The 21097-nt window shown below is 39.1% G+C and overlaps 1 protein-coding gene across 5 annotated transcripts in view; it reads left to right on the top strand.

Annotated features, from left to right (window-relative positions):
• Positions 1 to 21097, top strand: part of ZNF106 (zinc finger protein 106) — a 71127-nt gene that overhangs the window by 15211 nt on the left and 34819 nt on the right. For all 5 annotated transcript variants that reach the window (XM_025883876.2, XM_025883875.2, XM_073876873.1 and 2 more), the window contains exons 2-5: positions 4526 to 4611; positions 9891 to 9952; positions 15818 to 16018; positions 18867 to 21047. In XM_025883876.2, the coding sequence (XP_025739661.1) occupies positions 4558 to 4611; positions 9891 to 9952; positions 15818 to 16018; positions 18867 to 21047 (2498 nt within the window). In that variant the 5' untranslated portion in view covers positions 4526 to 4557. The remainder of the gene's footprint in view (positions 1 to 4525; positions 4612 to 9890; positions 9953 to 15817; positions 16019 to 18866; positions 21048 to 21097) is intronic.

The following is a 21097-nucleotide window of genomic DNA, read 5'->3' as shown; positions in this document are numbered from 1 at the left end:
CCCAGTTTCTTTCTCAGTCACTTTTCCCTGTAAGATGTAATGCTTGCCAAGTTCCAGAATTGAGTAAAGAATTGGAACCTGGCAGTAGTTCTGATTCTGAATTAAGTGATTAGTGGGCCACCCTGTCCATTTCCTTGCCTGGTAATGGACAATGTGAACAGCTTCATTTTGGCGGGCACAACTTTTAATGCCTTTTTCTGGTCACAGCCTTAACTTGTTAGCCCTGTGCTTATTAAAAAAGAGTGGTTGGTACATGAACTCTTGGTAAGTGTTGTGTTAGGGCTGATAATATAAAAAGTAGGAATGCTAGTGAGTAAAATCCTGATAAGCTTATGCTCAAAGATATTGGATGCAGAAACCACCAGTCGCTTGCCTTGGGAAACAGGAGCCAGCCAGAACTTAGAACTAGCAAATACGACAGCTACCCAGAATAAGCCTTTGAAAGTTGTGGTTATAGGTTGATGTGACCAAAAATACTTTCTGACCTCTGTTATCAGCTTATTCCTTCCTTAGCTGGGAGACTTGAAACTTTCTCGGGAGGCCCATTGAGCAAAGTGAGGACCTCCCCAGAAGTGTCAGTCATATCTTTGCTCCATAACCTCCTGGGCAACCTAGGGGTAGTGGCAAAGATTTGTTCTGTCACTGAGTACGGTCTCTCTCTTGCCCTGTCTTGCTCATTAGAAATATATTAGTTTTTTGGTCAGGGTTGAGGTGGAGGCACAGAAAGTTAACCTGTGAGATTCAGAGAAGGGATTCTAATCTGAGTACCACTCCCCCAACTTCAACCCAATAATTAAGCTTTTTTTTCTTTAAAGTTTTTACTTATTTAAGTAATCTCTACACCCAACGTGGGTCTCCAATCCATGACCCTAAGATCAAGAGTCTCATGCTCCTCTGACTGAGCCAGCCAGCCACCTCTAGGCTTTTTTTCTTCACAGTTTATCATTGTCCTGTAGAGTCTGAGTGGACTTTAATTAAGTCTGAGTTTAAATATGTTAAGTATTACTGGGTTTACTGTAATGAATCTTAGGAGATTTATAAAAAGACAGATCCTTTCCTTATGGTAAGGTCGGGGAGAGAGACATAACCTACCATCAGACAGGGGCGCCTGGGTGGCTCAGTTGGTTAAGCAACTGCCTTCGGCTCAGGTCATGATCCCGGAGTCCTGGGATCGAGTCCTGCATCGGCTCCCGGCTCAGCGGGGAGCCTGCTTCTCCCTCTGGCCCTCTCCCTTCTCATGCTGTTTCTCTCTCTCTCTCTCTCTCTCTCTCTCAAATAAATAAATAAATAAAATCTTAAAAAAAAAAAAAAAGACAGCCTGTACTTACATTGCTGGGTGTTTGAATAGTAAGATGAGATAATGTGACAATGTTTCAAATAAAGTTCTATGACACTAAACAGTGTGTTTTCCAGCCTTGAGTTACATAATATTTGGAGAAATAGTATGACATTGATATTTGAGATGTGATACAGTATTATGAGATAGTGGTTACTTGGAAATGTGTCTTTCTGACCTATTTAAGTCACTTTTGAGTGACGACCCTTGCATAGGGATGGGGAGAGCATAGTGAAGTACAAAATGGAGTCTCTGGAGATTACTGTGCAATAATTCTACTCTGCCTTCACAACTGTATTTCTTTTTACTAATCAGCTATGTGGATGATTCTGAGGTACTGCTTGAGTGTAGAACTTCTTTATATATTGGGGGTGGGAGTCAAGGCAGGAATCTTTAATGAGTGGAGCAGTTGGGTGAAGGAAGAATAGATGTAAGGTCTTGAAGGCTTATCACATTGAAGAATAGATAGCAAAAATGAAAAATAGAGATCTATTAGGACTCAATGACTAAATACAAGAATCTGAAGGAAAAGAATTAATAATAGGGTTTTTGCCCACAGACATGGTAATTGTATTGACAGAATAGTAAATAGCATGTTGAGAAAAGGTATTTATTATAAGATTTTTAAGGTTATTATGACTAAAAAAATACCAGATATTTCTCATAGTTGTTTGGAGAAAATTGAAAGATTTCATAGTGGGTATTTTTAAGTGATATGGGAGGAAAATGCAAGGTGGTTAAAGTAAAAAACAGCAGTAGTTGAATTGTTTGTTTACACTTACTTGATTTGTATAATGTAACCTCTCAAACACTTCAAGATTGCAAAGTTGGATGATTTCTATTTCCTTGACTTCTAATAATTGTTAAGACCTTTATTATTTTTTTTAAGAGAGTGAATGGGAGAGGGAGAGAGCACCTGAGTGAGCGAGCGGGGCAGGAGCAGGGGGAAAGGGAGAGATAAAATCCCAAGCAAGCTCCACGCTCAGCCTGGAGCCCAACATGGGGCTCCATCTGAAGACCCCGAGATCATGATCTAAGCCAAAATCAACAGTTGGATGCTTAACATACTGAGTCACCCAGGCGCCCCCTTGTTAAGTAAGACCTTTAAGGAGAACGGTGATTGCCATCTAGAAAGCTGTGAGCTAATGTATTTCAGAAAGCTTAATGGAAATCATATATTAACCCAGATTAAGGATGTAGAAATTAAAATGCCTTTGTCTTTGGCTGGAATCCTATCAATTTAGTGCTTAAATATTAGGTCTTCCTTAATTGATTAAATGCTTTGCTAGCAGTTATACTTTTTGATTTTTTTTTACAGAAATGAAAATGAATTTACTTAATTCATGCAGGTTAGAAACATGGAGCTTGTGAAAGGAAAACAATAAAAAGAGGGAATCTTTGGTTAAAAGGTTGATAGAGAATATTTTTATTATATGACTGTTTACTAGGAGTTGATGCCTTTGGCTTTACTAAATAGAAACACAGTTTGTATTTTAGTGCTCAGTTCTCAGTTGACTGAATATGTGAAAACACCACAGTAGCTGTTGCTTATGCCAGAAAGTCACACTTTTTCATTGACTTTGTTGCTTTTAAGTTTTTTTGTTCCTGTTTTGCTTTGATGGCTAATAACTTGAAGCAGTATTAAAAACATTTCTGGACATGGGGGCCTGGCTAGCTCAGTCCAGTGGAGCATGCGATTCTTGATCTCAGGGTCATGAGTTCAAGCCCCACATTGGGCATGGAACCTACTTAAAAAAAAAACAAAACCAAAACACATTTCTGTGGGCTACCTACACCTCCTTCTCTCTGGGCTTGTATTTCAACCATGACGTTGTGGCTCTGGCACTTCTACAGTTAACTGAGGAGAAGTGTGAGGGTGCCCAGTGTCTCCTGAAGGTGTAAAACGTGGGCGGCTGTGCCCTCTGACAGGACGTGTAGAAACTTTCCCTAGATGAGGGGGGGTGAAAGCTTGGACACTGGGAGATGCTGTGATCCTGGAGAAGAACCTGGATGAGGCCCCTTTTATATGTGCATGTCTTGGGTTTTGCCCATGCAGACCCTGATCTCTGTGACTTCTTGGAGAGCCATTTCCTAGATGAGCAGGTGAAACTCACCTAGAAGATGGGCAACCACCTGACTAATCTCGGCAGCTTGGTTGGCCCCCAGGCTGGGCTGGGCAAGTATCTGCTCACCCTCAAGCATGACTAAGAGCCTCTAGAGCCCAGTGGCCTCTGAGGGGCCCTTTGGCATCTTTCTGGTGTCAGGGCTTCCTCCTGCAGCCCCTTCCTCCTGAGCCTCCTCCTGCAGCCACTAGGCAGCTTTTTAACCACCCTAGAGCCCTTTCCGGAGCCATAGACCAAATGGAAACAATAAAGCTTTTTGCAGCCAAAAAAATAAATTAAGTAGGTTAATAGGATAGAAGGAATGGGGAGCAAAAAATACATCATTGTATAGGTCAGGAAAGGCCTCCCTGGTGAAGCAACATTTCAGATACTGATGGAAATGAGTGAGCCATGAGAACATAAAGACATCTTAAGAAAGCATATTACAGGCAGAGAAAATAGGAAATGTAGAAACCCTAAGGTGGGAGAAGCCCTGGGGTGATCGAGGACTAGCAAGGAGGGCAGTGTGACTGGAATGAAGTGATAGAGGCAGTGAGGTGGGGCATGGAGTCAGAGCGGGAGAGGAAACAGATTGTGTAGCCCATGGCAAAGGACTGGATGTTGTGTGAGTGAGTTGGGAATCTCTCAGAAGATTTTGCACAGAGGAGTTACATGATCTGCCTTAAATTTTAAAAGAATCTTGTGAGAATCTTTGGCTACTGTTTTGAGAACAGACATAAGAGGACAAGAGTGGAACTAGGGAGGCAAGTCAGTAGGCTGGTGGCTTGTGAAATGGCAGTTGAGCTCAGTAGTGAGGGGTTGGATTTGGGATGTATTTCAAGGGGGGCACTGACAAGATTTGCTGATGAGGGAGGCTATGGGGTGAGAAAGAGGGATCAAGGTTGACTTCCACAGTTTTTGCCCTAGGTACCTGGAAAGCTTGAATTTTCCTTTACCAAGATGGGAAGGCTGGGAAGAGCAGGGTGGAGGTGAGGGCGATGCAAGACTTGGATTTTTAGCTGTGTTAAGGTGGATCTAAGAAGACATCCGGGGGGAAAGGTTACTAAATGTTACTTCCTCATTGCAGGTGTGAAGTTGAGTGCTTCAGATCTGGTCACTATGGTACGAGAACGAAAATGCATATTGTGCCACATTGTGTACAGCTCAAAAAAGGTAATACATAGAAGAGGGAGAATCTGAGGCTTTATGACTGATCTTTTTGGAATTTGTAGATGGGTAAAAGCTTTTAACAGTGTCTTATTTATGCTTCTTTCCTATATCATAGTCTCATTCCACTGGTTTCTTTCTCTTTAGTGCCTCATAAAGCCAGTAACTGTATTATTAAATCTCTACCCAAAATTTGAGGATAATCAGAAGTTGACAGTAAATAGTTACTAATTTAGTCAATAACCAGTTACAGAGAAAAGACCTTAAAATTCAGTTTATTTGAGGTTATACTACTTTCTGATGAGCTAAGGATACAGCATTTGTTGTCCATACCTGCATTCTGTTTCTGCCTTTGTGAAAAGTGCAGCAGAGCAGAAATGGCATTAACAGTACCCTAGATGTCCACAAGGGGGGGATGTTGCTCAGAGAAAAACATTTTTAAGAACTAAAAGAATTTTACCTGTGTCTTAGGGAAATTGGCTGCAATTTGTCTCACTTTTTTGCTTTTTCTTATCTGTATCCTTTGCTTTCAAAGTAGTGCTGATAACTACTGAGAAATTTTTTTCTAAGAAATTTCTTTTCTAAGCTGGATTGTCAATGAAAATTTGGCAACTGGGAAGATTATCTTATCATGAGCTAGGTTAGCCAGGGTTTGAGTGAACCTGGAAAGATGTTTGGGAGTAAGATGGTTTCAGAGAAATAGAAGAGAGATATTTTAGGTGGGATAACAACATGTACAGAGATACAGAGGTAGAATGGAGTCTAAGATTTCTAGGAATCCATGAGAAGGCTTACCTGATTAAGACAGTTTTGTATTGGGGATAGTGGGACTGCAATATAATTTGTAATTTAAACGTAAACAGTTATAAAATGTGTTGAATGCCAGACTGAGGGTTTCAATTATGATCCATCCAGTAGGCTGGGGTGAATTTTTTTTTTTTTCCTATTTAGGATTTCTGTTAGTGATGGAAAAATCAGTTGAGATTTTAAAATCATGTTTAATAATATAGCTGCTGCCTTTTACAAAAGTAAAAGAGCTCTTCTAGTTTTCAAAATTTTGACCAGGGTTTATGCAAATTTATAATAAGTAAAATTTCCTTATGGCTCCTTTCAGACTGGGGGGAGATGGGAAATTGAGAAGGTGTGAGAGGGATAGGCAGACACTCAGAGGTGTGGTGTCAAACTTCTCATGGAGTAGCAGCCCTGCCTTGTGATAGCTCATAATTTTGCCATTTTAAGTCTTTTGGCATTTCTTCTACTCTGGTTTGTTTGTTTATTTAATAAGAATCACCTAGGATCCTTGTTTTTTTCTTTTTAAAATTTTTTTAGCGATTTCATTTATTTGGGGGAGAGAGTGTGAGCAAGAGAGAGAGCACCTGAGCAGGGGCAGAGGGAGAGGGAGAAGCAGACTCTCCGCTGAGCAAGGAGCCTTATGGTGGGCTCAGTCTCAGGACCCTGGGATCATGAGCTGAGCCAATGGCAGATGCTTAACTGACTGAGCCACCCAGGTGCCCCTCTGCTCTGGTTTAAACATGTTTTCATCTCTTCATATTTTTCCATGGATCATAATGAAGAATCAAGAGCTGGGATTACCCACTCCTGCCTTAGGAAATGCCAGTTACAGGTTTTTAAGCAAGGGAATGACATGATTTGAGTGTTAAGGTTAATGAGGTCTAAGGAATTAGTGGAATGGGTTAATTGAAAGAGATAGCTCTGATAATGAGTTTTATTTATTTATAAATTTTTTTTTACTTTTTTAAAAGATTTTTATTTATTTATTTGACACACACAGAGAGCACAAGCAGGGGGAGGGGCAGAGGAAGAGGGAGAACCAGGCTCCCCACAGAGCAGGGAGCCTGACTTGGGGCTCCATCCCAGGACCCTGGGATCATGACCTGAGCCAAAGGCAGATGCTTACCGACTGAGCCACCCAGGCGCCCCTGATACTGAGTTTTAGATCGATTATCAACAACTTACGTTGAAGCAGTGCTTTCCTCTAGTCTCCCAAACTAGTGTAACCCTGATTTCTCCAAATATACTGTGGAGAAGAAAAAGACTCTAAAGTGATGTAAGTGTGGGAGAAAGCTGTGTACTACATCCCTGAGCATTCTGATGTTCACTAATTTATTTTTTAAAAGATTTTTCATTTATTTGAGAGAGAGAGGGAGCATGAACGGGGGGAGGGGGGAGAGGGAGAAGCAGGCTCCCTGCTGGATGTTCATTAATTTATTAAAAGACTGAGTGAGAAACCCTGGAGTTAAAAACACTAAACAAAAAAAATTCTGTTGTATTACTCACTGTTTTATAAATTTGTTCAACTGCCACATCTTTTCAAAAAAAAATTTCCTTTCTCCCCCTTCTTTATTTTTTTTTAAAGATTTATTTATTCATTCGAGACACAGAGATACAGAGAGAGAGAGAACATGAGCAGGGGGAGAAGCAGAGGGAGAGCGAGCATCCTCTCTGCGGAGCAGGGAGCCCGATGCAGGGCTCGATCCCAGGACCCTGGGATCATGACCTGAGCTGAAGGCAGATGCTTAACCATCTGAGCCACCCAGGCGCCCCTCTCCCCGTTCTTTAAAAAACATAATACTGATTAATATTATAAGAACTAAAAATAAGCTTGGTAACTGAGCATTTGGGGCTATTACTTTAATCCTACTACCCATGGATCTTTCCTAGTTATTTTGAAAGCTCAGGTTGTCATGCTATTTGCATTTATTCCTTGGAGCAGGGTGGGAGAGAATTTTGCATGTAAATTTAGGAAAAGATTTGTGAAGGGTTTTAGACAGTCAGAAGTCACCCTAAAACAAATTTTTTTTAAAGATTTTATTTATTTATTAGAGAGAGAAATAGCATGAGAGGGGAGAAGGTCAGAGGGAGAAGCAGGCTCCCCGCTGAGCCGGGAGCCTGATGTGGGACTTGATCCCAGGACTCCGGGATCGTGACCTGAGCCAAAGGCAGTCGCTTAACCAACTGAGCCATCCAGGCGCCCTAAAACAAATTTTGAATGATAACATTTTTATAACTGAAATAGGATACAGTATGGGTTTTTATATCAGAGAATAACCTATTTCAGTGAATGCTGTTTTGATCAGGAATGGTTTCATTGCAAGAAAAAGAACCAACTTAAATTTAGCTCAAAGAAAGGGGATTTGGCATATGTAAATCTAATATAAGGAAAGATTGAACAAAAGGATACATAGGGATTTGAGCAGGTGTTTATATTGTTCATGGATTTTTTTCATTCTCGATTATGTCACTAATCTGATTCAGCTTTCAGCTCTGTAAGTGTTCATTCTACTTAGTGGCCAGTCAGTTGTAGGTGGGGGGGGAGGTCACATGTAAAGCTGTCCCCTCCAAGTGAAGCATTTATAGAGATAGGAAGGAAGTGATGGGTCATCTTCAGTAAAATTGTCATTTAAAGGAGGTGTTTGGAATCACAAAGCTGTTTGTCACACTGTAGTAGATAAAGTAAGAATAGGTTATTGGGTTGTTGTATTCTTTTTGACAAATGAATTGTATATGATGAAAAATCTCACTGCACTAGATGGTTACAGTGTGACGTGGTATATAAAACCTTGGCTTTGGTGTCAGATATGTCAGGGTCTGAGTCCTAGTTTCACCACTTGATTATCTATGACTCTGAGAGGGCAAGACTGAATATTTTCACACTTATCCCTTCAATGCCTAGCTCTGTATTTGGCATTGAACAAGCAATGATAAATACTTGGTGAATAAATGAGTTAGCTTCTGTGTATCCTTGTATCCTTGTGAAATTACTAATATTCCCTCAGCAGTGTTTTGTAGTTCATATGAGGAAATGTTTGAGGCACTTAAACACAGGGCACAGTTAATAGTAATACTCAACAATTATAGTAGCCCTTTATTTTATTTTTTTAATAAAAATATTTTTTTTTTACAGAAGAGAGGGAGAGAGAGAGCACAAGCAGGGGGAGCGGCAGGCAGAGGGAGGGGGAGAAGCAGGCTCCCCGTGGAGCAGGGAGCCCGATGACGGGCTCTATCCCAGAACCCTGAGATCATGACCTGAGCTGAAGGCAGACACTTAACTGACTGAGCCACCCAGGCGCCCCAGTGGCCCTCTATTTTATTTTATACGTGAACAGGCATGCTGCCTATATATATGCCTGCATGACAAAAGGATAGACATTTACAGCTTTTTGAAGTGTGTGTATATGTGCGCATGTTCTTAAGTGGAAACTCTTCCCACAGATTTCATTTTCCTCCCACTAAGGATGGGATGGAGGTACAGGAGGCCCTAATAGATTTTCAGACATTTCATTAGAACCAAACAAATCAATTGGGCAAGAGTGGGTGGTGACAATGAAGGCGTGATTGAGCTGTGTTCGAAACAGCTTTAAAAAACTTCTGATCAACCACAGGGAAGTTCTGTTATATCCATAACTTCTACCTACAATTAATATATCATTCAGCAAATGTGGACAACCATATGCCAAGCCCTGGCCAAGACTTGAGTAAGAATTTTAGCTTATTTTTGAGAAACTCTTAGTTGAGTGGGGAAAGTATGGAGAAAAGTAACCAAATAGTTGAGAAGTTAAGTGATTTCAAATTTAAAAAAAAAAAAATAACGAGTAAATTCTTTGAGATAGAATTTAACCCACATAATCACAGATCTGTACCTCTGACCTCTGAAACAAATAATGCAATATATGTTAAGAAAAAAAAAAAGATAGCAGGAGGGGAAGAATGAAGGGGGGGAAATCGGAGGGGGAGACGAACCATGAGAGACGATGGACTCTGAAAAACAAACTGAGGGTTCTAGAGGGGAGGGGGATGGGGGAATGGGTTAACCTGGTGATGGGTATTAAAGAGGGCACGTTCTGCATGGAGCACTGGGTGTTATGCACAAACAATGAATCATGGGCCACTACATCAAAAACTAATGATGTAATGTATGGTGATTAACATAACAATAAAAAAATTTAAAGGGAAAAAAAAGAATTTAACCCACATAGTTTATTCTTAAATCTTTTGCCCCCTAAAGACAATATACTTTCTAATCTTTTTGGAAAGCCATTTAAATAGGTTTTTCTTAAAAATTCCTTTATTTAAGAATGAAATAATGTCAAAAACATAACTAAAGAACTATGAGGAACTGATTTCAATATTGAATTGAGAAGGGTAACCAGGACAAACAATGACACAAAGAACTTGAACCCCAGCTGTTGAATGAATAAAAGCAGAGGAATTTCTTTTCCCAAAGCAATCTCCCTTAGTTTAATCTGCTTTCTTTAATTTTGAAGGAGATGGACGAACACATGCGGAGCATGTTGCATCACAGGGAACTTGAGAACCTGAAGGGCAGGTATGGGAACGGCTGTCTTCCATCAACTTGCGACTGTCGGGGGATCTCCGTGCTGAGGGTGTCTGTTAGCTTATTTTATAGTAATCCTTCATAAATGAATATGGCCCTATGACATAGAACGATCTTTTAGAATTATTAACAACTACAGTAGTGTTTGGCATTCCAAAAGGATAAATCTTTGTGCATCTCCAATATGGAGAATTCACTGCAGCTCTAGGTAGTAGATTGCAACAGAGGGGGCTGAGGATGAGCTAGTTCTCTCATTAGGAAGTTTTCTCATTCCTGTGCACCAGCCTTGAAACTAAGACGTCTCTCTGTTATTGCCTCAGCTGTGTTACAAAAATTATTACATGGCAGAAACCTGTAGTGTTACTGGAAAAGTCTGAGAAGTCCAAAGTCTGCTGAATAGCACTGAGTCTCATTAGTGTAAATAAAATCAGGGCACAAACTTTGAATATCTAAGAATGCTATTTTGTGATGCAAAACTTGAGATATTTAAAGAAAGTCTAATAAGCACCTTTAAAAAATTAAATGTAGCATATGTGTATATTCCATGTTTTTTTTTCCATCTATGGTTTTTTTTTTTTTTTGATGTTTTTAACTTGAATTTGAGGTTTGGAGATAGTATGGAACAGAGAAACATTGGGGAACTGAGAAATAATGATTTTATCTTATTGCATGAATATTAGATACAAGCTTTAATCGTGAGGCCAGACTAAGTCATTTTACGTTATTTGTATTTAAAATAATACAGTTTTATATGGTGTGGGCAAATTAATATGTTAGTAAACTTTTAGCATCTGTTTAGCATATTTGTGGAATTTTTCCCATGGTCTCAGTTTCTTACTATAGGAAGGTTAGGTCTTAGCAGCAACATAAAAGAGGCTTTCATTCAGATTTACTGTGGAGAATCCTTGTCATAATACCTTGCATACATATGATCTTTAACTCATTATCATTGGAAACCTATGAAATAGAGTCAACCTTTGATTCTCTAAATGGGTATTATTTTAATTACTTAATCACATTTCCAGTAGACTTCCTGTTGGAATTCACCTTTTTCTGGGCTATTTACCTGCCATGTGACTATATTATGAATCAAATGAAACATATGAGGTCAGTAAATCTAGTCATTAGGAAAGAAGCCACTTTTATTCCAAGATTAATGCCTTATTTTCTTCATACATCCACTAAACAGCTATTTAAAACGTTAAAAAATTTTTTGATTACTTAAGATTCATGTTCATAATGAATACAGAATTAATTGTAAAAAGTAAAAAAGGTAGAAGTCCTCTCAGGCCTACATGCCCCAGCCCTGCTCCCTTCCTCCAGGAAAGCCAACAGTTCGGTCCATATCTTACCCAAACCTCGTTCTGTGGGTATACATAGACTTACGTTTCTATATAGACACATTTGGTCTTATTTGCGTAACTGAACTACATGCCGTATATTTATTGTTCAGTAACTTTTTTCCTCTCTTCCACCCATCAACTTAACTGTGCCTTGGAGACTTTGTGTATCATTTTCAGTTATTTGGAGCATAGTCAAATGATCGAGGAGAAAGCATTTAGAAGCCTCCAAGCTGACAATAAAAGTGTCAGCCTTAGCATCCAAACTCATTTTATTTAGAGGGAAACACCTTAGTACTTACTTATTCATAGTTTAGGTGCAGAGCCAACAAGTTTTATATGGTCTCCTAGCCTGTAATAAATTATAAGGGCAAAGGCAAAGCAGGTAGCAAGGAAAAACAACTGACAAAACTATAAAAAACAAAATCTCAAAAATCATTTACTTACTTGGAGCATTTACTCTAGTGACAGACTGTGATCACTAGTTTGTACCGTAGGGACATGTAGTTATTGGTCACCATTCTTCCTTCCTCTCAATCAGGTTGTGATTATTTTCTGTGGAATTCATGTTTAATTCCTGGCTTTCTGATGTTAAAGCTTTCTGTTTCCTTTATATTTGTATCACTCTAATTTTTAGCTGTGATCTGGTTAAGAAATTTAAAAAGCATATTTTTTAGGTTTTGAATACCAATTTGAAGAGAAGCTTTCTTTTTATTTTAATAATAATTTAAATTTATTTTTTTTTATTATGTTCAGTAAGAAACTTTCTTATTTGGTTCACAATTTTGGACATCTGGAACATTTCTCTCTTTTTTCCCAGTATGCTTACTCAGATGTGTGGCCTATTTCTACAGATAAATGCTATTAAAAGGGCTCAAACCTTTATTTATCAACCAGCTGTTAGAGCAAGCTTAATAAAGAAAAGCTTATGGGGAGAATATCTTAAGGCTTTGCCTTCCACACATGAGAGGAAATTGTGTGGTAACAGGATGAAGTTAATTTGGGCCCTCCTTTAAATGTCCTGAGGACAGTTTTGCCTTTATTAGTCAAGAAGTGAAGTAGTACAAGTTCTCCCCAGCAATTACTTTATATAGTTACACAAAGTAGTAAGTATTTTAACTGGTTATTGATAGAGAATTGGAAAATAGCATCATTAAAATATTATTTAATTTGCCATTAAGTTTTTAAATAATGTGGTTTCCCTAACATCATATGTAGAAGCATGAATGCCTCTTGTATGTAAAACGGGTAATATGCTTTCCTCCAGACACAGACACACTCGCATTTTTAAGAGATGTGGTTGTCCTAACCCGTTCTTTCCCCAGATAAATGTGGATCCTCTCTTTTCTCTTTTGACGTTTCTTTTTAAAAAAAATTTTTTTTAAATTTATTTATTTGAGAGAGTGAGTAAGAGAGAGACAGAGAGAGAAGGAGCAGTGGGAGGGGCAGAGGGCGAGGAAGAAGCGGACCCCCCACCGAGCAGGGAGCCAGACGTGGGGCTCGATCCCAGGACCCCAGGATCATGACCTGAGCCGAAGGCAGACACTTAACCAACTGAGCCCACCCAGGCACCCCTCATTTTGAAGTTTCTTGTAAAGATTCTCTCTCTCTCGCTCTCTTTTTAAACTAGAATTCATTTATAGGAAAATTTTAGGAATTTTTGGTTTTGGATAGTTTGTTTTCAGTGCTTTTTTGTTACTGCCTCTACCCTTGTGGGCAGGATCTCTTTAGGTGTTTTTCTATTAAATATAACTTTAGAACTATGGTTAATACCCTTTCTTAGAAGGAAAGCACATATGTTTTAAAAATCTGTGTTTGAATATTTGTTACATATGCAACATATGCCTGTGCTTTGGGGATTACAAAGTGTGTGGGTTTATGATTATGGATGTTTATTTTTAACAGAGTTAAATACTGTCTACACTGCGTTCCTTAATATTTTAAACAGTGTGGTCTTCCAGTTCTGTCTGTAAAGAGAGGACTCTTAATAGCTTGAACATGAGAAAAATTCTCTGCATTTTAGAAGTAAGGGTATAAGCAGAAATTTTATTTAAGAATGCCTTTAGGAAAGATGTCCTTGGTACTACAATATACAGTTTAGTGTTTTATAAGTTTTTATGTAGAAAGGTGGACTAAAACATTTTCCATAGTTTTAGAGAATTTAAAGCTCAAAAGATTTTCTAACCAGAAAATTCAGTTGATTTGAATTTTCTTTTTAACCTTATGTTTTAAATTAAAAAAAATTTTTTTAACTGAAGTATAGTTGACACAGTGTTACATTAGTTTTAGGAGTAAGACATAATGATACAACACCTCTACACTTAATGCTGTGCTCACCACAAATATGATTCGAAGTTTTATGATAGTTTAAACTATGTATTCTAGGTTAGTTGCAGTTTTCAGACTCTTCCAATGCTGGACAGATTTATGCTTACATATTTTTAACTTCTTTTTGTGTTGCCATGAGAAGAGGCTTGATTTCTGCTACAAGTTGACACTTTGTATGAGCTACCGTAATTTTGAGAGAAGAGTAGGGGTATCCTTGGCAAACTGGAGGAATTTGAGGATTATTCTTTAGTGGAAAATGCTCAGTGAAAGAATAGATTTAAGCTTTTTGGAGGATTGGAAGGAATTAGAATATTGATATACAGGATAATAAGGTAATGAGATTTTTCAGGGAACCTGGTCAGAACCCATTAAAATGAATCTTAATGTCAGAGACTGTATTGTGTCCAGAGCATTTGAGGTTACAAAGTTCAAAAAAAGTAAAAACTTAGGAATTTTCTCCATTTTTCTGAGGTGTTTTCCACGATTCTTACAAGGGGAAAAACTTTTAATTTACTGGGCATTATTTCTACTTTGTCATGCTAGACAACTATAACCATATAGTTAGCATGATGCCCAGAATTTATTAGGTATTCCGCAAGGTTGTTTTGTTGTTGTTGTTGTTGTTGTTGTTTTTCAATGAATGTTCAGGTGGTCTGTAATAGAAAACAATTTTGGTAAATGAAGTGCTCAGTTTTGAGGTTCTCTTCTGGTTAATTGATATGAATTCCACCCTGTCTTTATAGATATATGTGAGGGGAGGATAGAACAGTGTTGTACATGTGTGTATGTGTGTCTTTGTCTGTCTTACAAGACAGCATGTCTTTTTGTGTTGATTTTTTTTTTAAGATTGGCATTGAGAATTTTATTAGTGGAGAAAGCACCAACTTAAAGTCTACATAACTACCCTTACCATTGTTTTCCTTGCTTTTCCTGGTTACCTCCCTTAACTGTTCCTCCTTCCTGCTTTTCTTTCTTTTGCCTTTAGCTGAAGATGGTATTTAAGTTGGTGGCTTAGGTTACCTAGGAGAGTTACTCATTTTTCCTGGGTGTCTCTCATGTATACCTGGGATATACATGGTAATAAGCTTCTGTTTGTAAAGTAAATAAATAAATGAATGGATAATAGAGATTGGCATAGGAAATGCAAAAATATCACTAGTATAAACCCAAGACAAGTGATACAGAGTTAGCCCATTGAGCCGTTATTGAATGGCTGTTACTGTCCATTCATTACACTTGTGGCCATGGTGTTTAGATGTTTCTCATCAGTGGCTACATAGACAGCTGAACCAATCAAGGGATTTCAGGAAGCTAAAAAAGCTGTTAAATTATTCATCTACTACAGCTCTGGGTGTTGGTTCAAGGTTTTGGTTTCTTAAACTGGCCAAGTATGAGATTTACCATTGACTGCGTAAAGTAAAAGGAAAAAAACGTGCTCAGTTTCTTTCTGAACTAAGAACTTGGCTTTGCTTCTCTCCAAACTTGCATTTTCTGAAATTTGAGAAAAACCATTTGCCTAGCACAGCTGTTAACTTCCTACAACTGAAATGCTTTCCATTCCCTTTTAAATAAGCCCTTCTGAAGCAGAATGTAGGTCACATGTATCATCCAGACCAAAAAAGTTTGCTGAGACTACTCCTATCCTTTGCCCTGGGGTCCGGAATCTTCACATTCCAGGCAGAGCTCCCGCTGTTCCGATTTAGCTACCACATTGGGATTGGCTAGGCAGCCTGCTCTTTTCTCCACCCCTTAACTTTCCCTGGGAGAAAGCTCTTGAGCCCGAGATAAAATGTCCGCGCTGTGACCAGGCTCCTGAGTGCCCCTGGCACCATGGGTGTGCTCTAGAGCAACTTCTGTTTGCTCTGAGCCCCCTGCCCTGCCTCCCCTTTCACCATGTTTCCTCTGGCAAGATTTTAAGTACAGCAATTCAAGAAGATTTCTCCTCCTAAACTACATTATTCTGAAGTGTACTGCCTCTTGATTGCTGGAAAAGAATCTTAAAATCATTTCAAAAATAACTTTTGAACAAATTTACTAAAAGTGATGAAAGGAGCATTGAAGTTGATTAGCACTAATCTTTCACTGTGCCAAAGTGTGCGGTGTTTTTCAGAGGAAACTGGAAGAGATCTGTTGAGTGGGCCATGCCAGTGGGGAGAATTGAATGTCCCTCGTCTCCCTCTTTCCCTAGGGACAGTAGTCATGAGTGCCGAGTGTGCGGGGTCACAGAAGTGGGTCTTTCTGCGTATGCAAAGCACATTTCTAGCCAGTTGCACAAAGATAATGTTGATGCCCAGGATAGAGAAGACGATGGAAAGGGAGAAGAAGAAGAAGAAGATTATTTTGACAAGGAACTCGTTCAGTTAATAAAACAAAGGAAAGAACAAAGTCGGTAAGTAATGATTTTGGTTTTTAAAAAGGCTGTCTAAAATAAAATATAATAGAGAATACATTTTCCATTTCTATACTTTTCAGCCTGTAGCTTTCAGACTTACCTTCATTGCAAAGGTTAGCTTGAGGTTGCTTTCTTACGCATAAAAAGGTCATTGGAATCCTTCCTTGAACTACTATACTAACTATTAAAAAAAAAAACCACAACTCAGTATTGTCTCTATAAAAATTAACTATAGGTGCTACATATCTGAAATTTTTACTGTGTTGATAACCGTGTTTAGAACTGTTTTTACTGGTTCCAATTTCTTTTGGACACCAGTGAATTGTCTTATTTGGTATCCAAAATTTCTAGTGGAAAGGTATTAGTGTAAAAGCTTCTTCTTTTAAGTATTTCTTATTATATCCATTAGGTAAAAATGCTTTGCCTGATATGAATTGACATGGTGCTTCTACCAAATTTGATTCATCCTTTATTATTAAGTGTTTCAGTAAATATTTATTGAATAAATTTGTATTGTAAGTTTGACATTGTCAAGATCAATATAAGTTTTCCAGCTTATACTCTATAATTTGACACCTACATCTATAATTCAGGTATTAGGCTTTTGTATTTTTGCATTACTGAGTTGTGGTCTAAAGAGTATAATTCATGAAGCAGAAATTTTCAGATTTCTCTTTCTCTTCAGTAAGAGAGAGAACCAGTTAAGAGGTTGGGTAATTTTTTCAAGCCTTGGAATATAAGGAGAAACATTACAATTCTAAAATAAAATTTTAAAGATTCTTTTTGAATACTAGTTATACTTGGTATGCATTTCATTTTTAGTTAGAGGTTTAGCATAAAAAGGAAGTAATTTTCACTGTACATGCTACAAGTGTTCTGAACAAGTCCTCGAAGGAGACTTTCTTAGTCTTAAAACGTCAGTAGCAGCATGGTTCTTAAACCCGTTTAGTTGCTTCATCCTTCAGATGACATTGTTACTACTGTCAGTACAGCTGTAGTTTACTCTTGTTTTAAGGGTGTTGAGGTCTCTAGGAGATTAACGTTTATTTTTTTCTTACACACTTGTGCCATTATTAGCTTATCTGTATAGATGATTAAATATTGAGTCAGAAGGTAAAAGAGCTCAGTAAAGTAGACATTCATATCATAGTTAATATTCTTTGAATATTCTGATAAGCTACTTTGGTGATTTATATATAGTCTTATTTCTTTAGGAAGTTTTTTTCTTCTTTCCTTCATGAGGTTTTTAATTTAGATTGCTTTTTCTGGGCTATGGATTTGGCTGCATACTGTTGTCCCCTCGATCTAGCTAATTCAGGGTGATCTAGGAATTCTACTTTGTGACAGATTTTTTGCCCGATTCTCCCATTTCTGGATCCCATTAGTGTAGCCGAGTCAGATCCAAGAATCTCTTTGGATGTCAAAAGTTGTATACTGCTTAGAAACAAAAGATAAAAACAGTTTGGTCACTGGTGTTACAAAAATCCTGCACATGTATGTAACAACACGTGTCACTTGGGGACTTAGGATCTCCGGTTTAGAAATGGTTGTAATTCATAATGTAAGTAGATGTTTGAACTTTCAGGTAAATTAACTTTTAGTTCCATCTTGTGAAAAAGGAAGAAATTCCGAATTTCCAAAATCTTAGAGACAATAGAAACGTTTTAGAACCAGTTCAAGTCAGTACTGAGTTTAAATCAGGTTAAGAGGAGGGAGCCCAGCAGCGAAAACTGAGTTGGGGGATTTTCAGTCTCTCAAAGCCCCAGCGGTGAAGAATGTAGACGCTGGGGTCAGACTGCCGAGGTTCACGTCTCTGCCGTACCACTTCTGGCTATCTTACTCTAGGCAAGCTGCTCAGTCTCTCCAGTCCTCAGTTCCCTCATCCAAAAGGTAGGAATAAGAAGAAGAATTGCTTCAGGGCTGTGAAAACTAAAGGAGATAGTCTATATAAAGTACTTCAAATGCGTGACAGTAGGTACTCAGTATGTTTTGGCTAGTATCACTCCGTGTTTTGAGCACCTACAGCGCGTTAAGCACAATGCCTGGCACACTACAGGCAGTTTGTAGAGGAAAGTGGTTTTGCACCTATTTCTGTGATGTTGACTTAGGTTTACCCGCATGCCTGTGGGCTCCATGGCTAACACGAATAGTTGAAACAGCTGTAGCTTCATAAAAGCCTCTCGCTCACGGAGCTCCTTATAGCCAGCACTGATTGCGGGTGCCACTTATTTGGTGTGTGCTATTTTACTCCTGTTTGTGATCTCATTTTCTCAGGCTGTAAGCCTTTTAGGAACGGGCACTATACATAAAAGTTCTCTCACCACAGTCATTGGATGTGTGCCTGATAAAAGTGTTTATTAATGAGGGTGCTGATGCAAGGTGAAATCTTAGTCTTTAAAATAGGTTAAGAAACTGGGTTTTTGAGAAAGAACCTACAGCTGGAAAAATCCACAGTATTAAGAGCCGCTGAACTTAAGTTGTATTAACTATGATAACTAGCCAAAGCTACAGAATATAATGTAAAAACAGTAATTGGATGATAGGGACAAACGTCCTGGAACTTGCTAAGAAAAACAGGAGCAGGAAAAGGTGGGTAATGTAAATGTGTTAATTTTTAATATTTCTGAGGTGATGGCAGAATGAAGATGTTGTTTGATGTCTGAATCAATTGTGAAATATAAGTTGAGCTAGGTTAAAGCTAGGAAAGCAGCCACTATTAGAAATAAAAATAGTCTCTATTATGTATTTTGAGTAACCGAGGAGATAGGTAGTGGGAAGTTTGATGCACTCTGCCTGTGAAGCGTGATAATTTCTTTAAATCTCTAATGGAAAACTGTTCTTCCAGACAAGAGGAACCTTCCAATAGCAGCCAAGAAATAAGCTCTGATGACAGGCGACCCCAATGGAGACGAGAAGACCGAATCCCTTACCAAGACAGAGAGGGCTACAGTCAGCCAGCGTGGCATCATCGTGGACCTCCTCAGCGAGACTGGAAGTGGGAGAAAGATGGCTTTAATAATAACAGGAAAAACAACTTTCCACATTCTTTGAGGAATAATGGTGGACCAAGAGGATGTTCCGGGTGGCACAAGGGTGTTGCAGGAGGCGCCTCAACTTGGTTTCACAACCATAGCAATTCTGGAGGTGGTTGGCATTCAAAGAGCGGTGCAGTAGATTGGAATCCTAATGGTACAGGAAGGAATTCCAGTTGGCATTCTGAAGGAACAGGTGGCTTTTCCAGTTGGCATATGAACAGCAGTAACGGAAACTGGAAATCCAGTGTACGTAGTACAAATAGTTGGAATTACAGTGGCCCCGGAGACAAATTTCAACCAGGCAGAAACAGAAATTCTAACTGTCAGATGGATGACCTGACTATGCTGTGGAACAAGAAATCTAAGTCAAACAAATACAATCAAGAGAGATACAGTTGGCAGCGGCAAGAAAGTGACAAAATTGGTACGGCTGCCACGTATAGAGGTCCTTCTGAAGGATTTACAGCTGATAAATTTCCTTCAGAGGGCTTACTTAGCTTCAGTTTTGAGCAGCTGGAAAGCAAAACTACTAAGCAGACAGATCCCATAGCTTCCAAAATGGGTGGGAAGAATGGCAGTGTCACGAGGGACAAGCTCCATCGCTGGACTCCTTACCCTCCCCAGAAGACTCTGGATTTACAATCAGGAATGAAGGAAGTCACTGGTAACAAGTCAGAAATGATAGATAAGCCTTTCTTTGACTTCAGCTTGACAACTGCAGGAACACCAGAGCCCCAGATTGATGAAACAAATCATTCCCCAACGCTGAAAACACAGAAAGAAACACATGGTGGATCTCTTACTCACAAAGCCCCCTCTGACTGCACTGCTTCTTATGAGGCGGTGAGAGATTGCCCCGTTACAGAAAAGCACGAACAAGAGCTTCACTTAAGTAAGATGCCATCCTTAAAATCTGCACTCCTTCCAATTCCAGTCACCAAGTCAGTTCCTCAAAAGCCAGATTTAAAGAATCCCTCAAAAAACACCAAAACAAATTCTTTTTTTCCTGGAGAACACTCAAATCCCTTGAACAAACCCGCTATGGAAGACAGTCATGGATCTCACGTAACCAAACTGCGAAGTTCATGTCCTCATGTTTTAAAAGGGAATAAAAGTACATTTGGCACTCAGAGAGAACCTGACGAGAATTTCAGCGATACATTACAAAAAGCCAAAGAGGTGCTACAGTGTCATGAGTCATTGCAAAATCCACTTCTTGGCACTTCTAAAAGGACCAGGAACTTTGCAAAAGCAAGTAGGAATGTAGAAGAGTCTGAAAAAGGATCTTTGAAGATAGAGTTTCAGGTACACACGTTAGAAGATGAAAGCGATGGGGAGCTCTCTGACACGGAAAAGCGTGGATCAAAAATTGGGACGCTGGGCTCTGCCACTACAGAAATGTTATCCTGCAGCACTCACCTCACTGACGAGAAAGAGGGGGATGACCAAAACCTAAAAACATGTAGAAAACTCTCCACAAATGCATGTAATTCAACAATTCATCAGAAAGAACCTGAGTTGCAGATGACCTCTGCGGCCAGTCCACCCTCTGGCTTACTGCTAGACTTGAAAACTTCTCTAGAAGATGCACAGGTGGATGACCCTGTTAAATCTCATGTATCTTACGAAACAGAAGGTTTTGAGAGCGCTAGCTTAGATGCAGAGCTTCAGAAAAACGATCTAGGTCAGTCCTCAGGCCCTCTTCTGCCTGAACTCAGTAAGCTTGGCTTTCCTGCCTCTCTCCAGAGAGATCTAACCCGGCACATTAGTTTGAAGAGCAAAACTGGAGCACACCTTCCCGAGCCAAATCTCAATAGTGCTCGCCGCATTCGCAATATTAGTGGTCATCGAAAGGGTGAGACAGAGAAGGAATCTGGGCTCAAGCCAACCCTTCGACAGATTCTGAATGCATCTCGGAGAAATGTCAACTGGGAACAAGTCATCCAGCAAGTAACCAAGAAAAAGCAAGAGCTAGGCAAAGGCTTGCCCAGGTGTGTACCTCTTTTTAGTATCCCATTTCTCTGTCTTTTAAACTTACCCT

This window comes from Callorhinus ursinus, unplaced genomic scaffold (genome assembly GCF_003265705.2).
Source record: "Callorhinus ursinus isolate GAN/ISIS: 27379988/994484 unplaced genomic scaffold, GSC_fseal_2.0 scaffold25, whole genome shotgun sequence".
NCBI classification, from domain to species: domain Eukaryota; kingdom Metazoa; phylum Chordata; class Mammalia; order Carnivora; family Otariidae; genus Callorhinus; species Callorhinus ursinus.
This window is presented reverse-complemented; position numbering and strand designations above follow the sequence as displayed.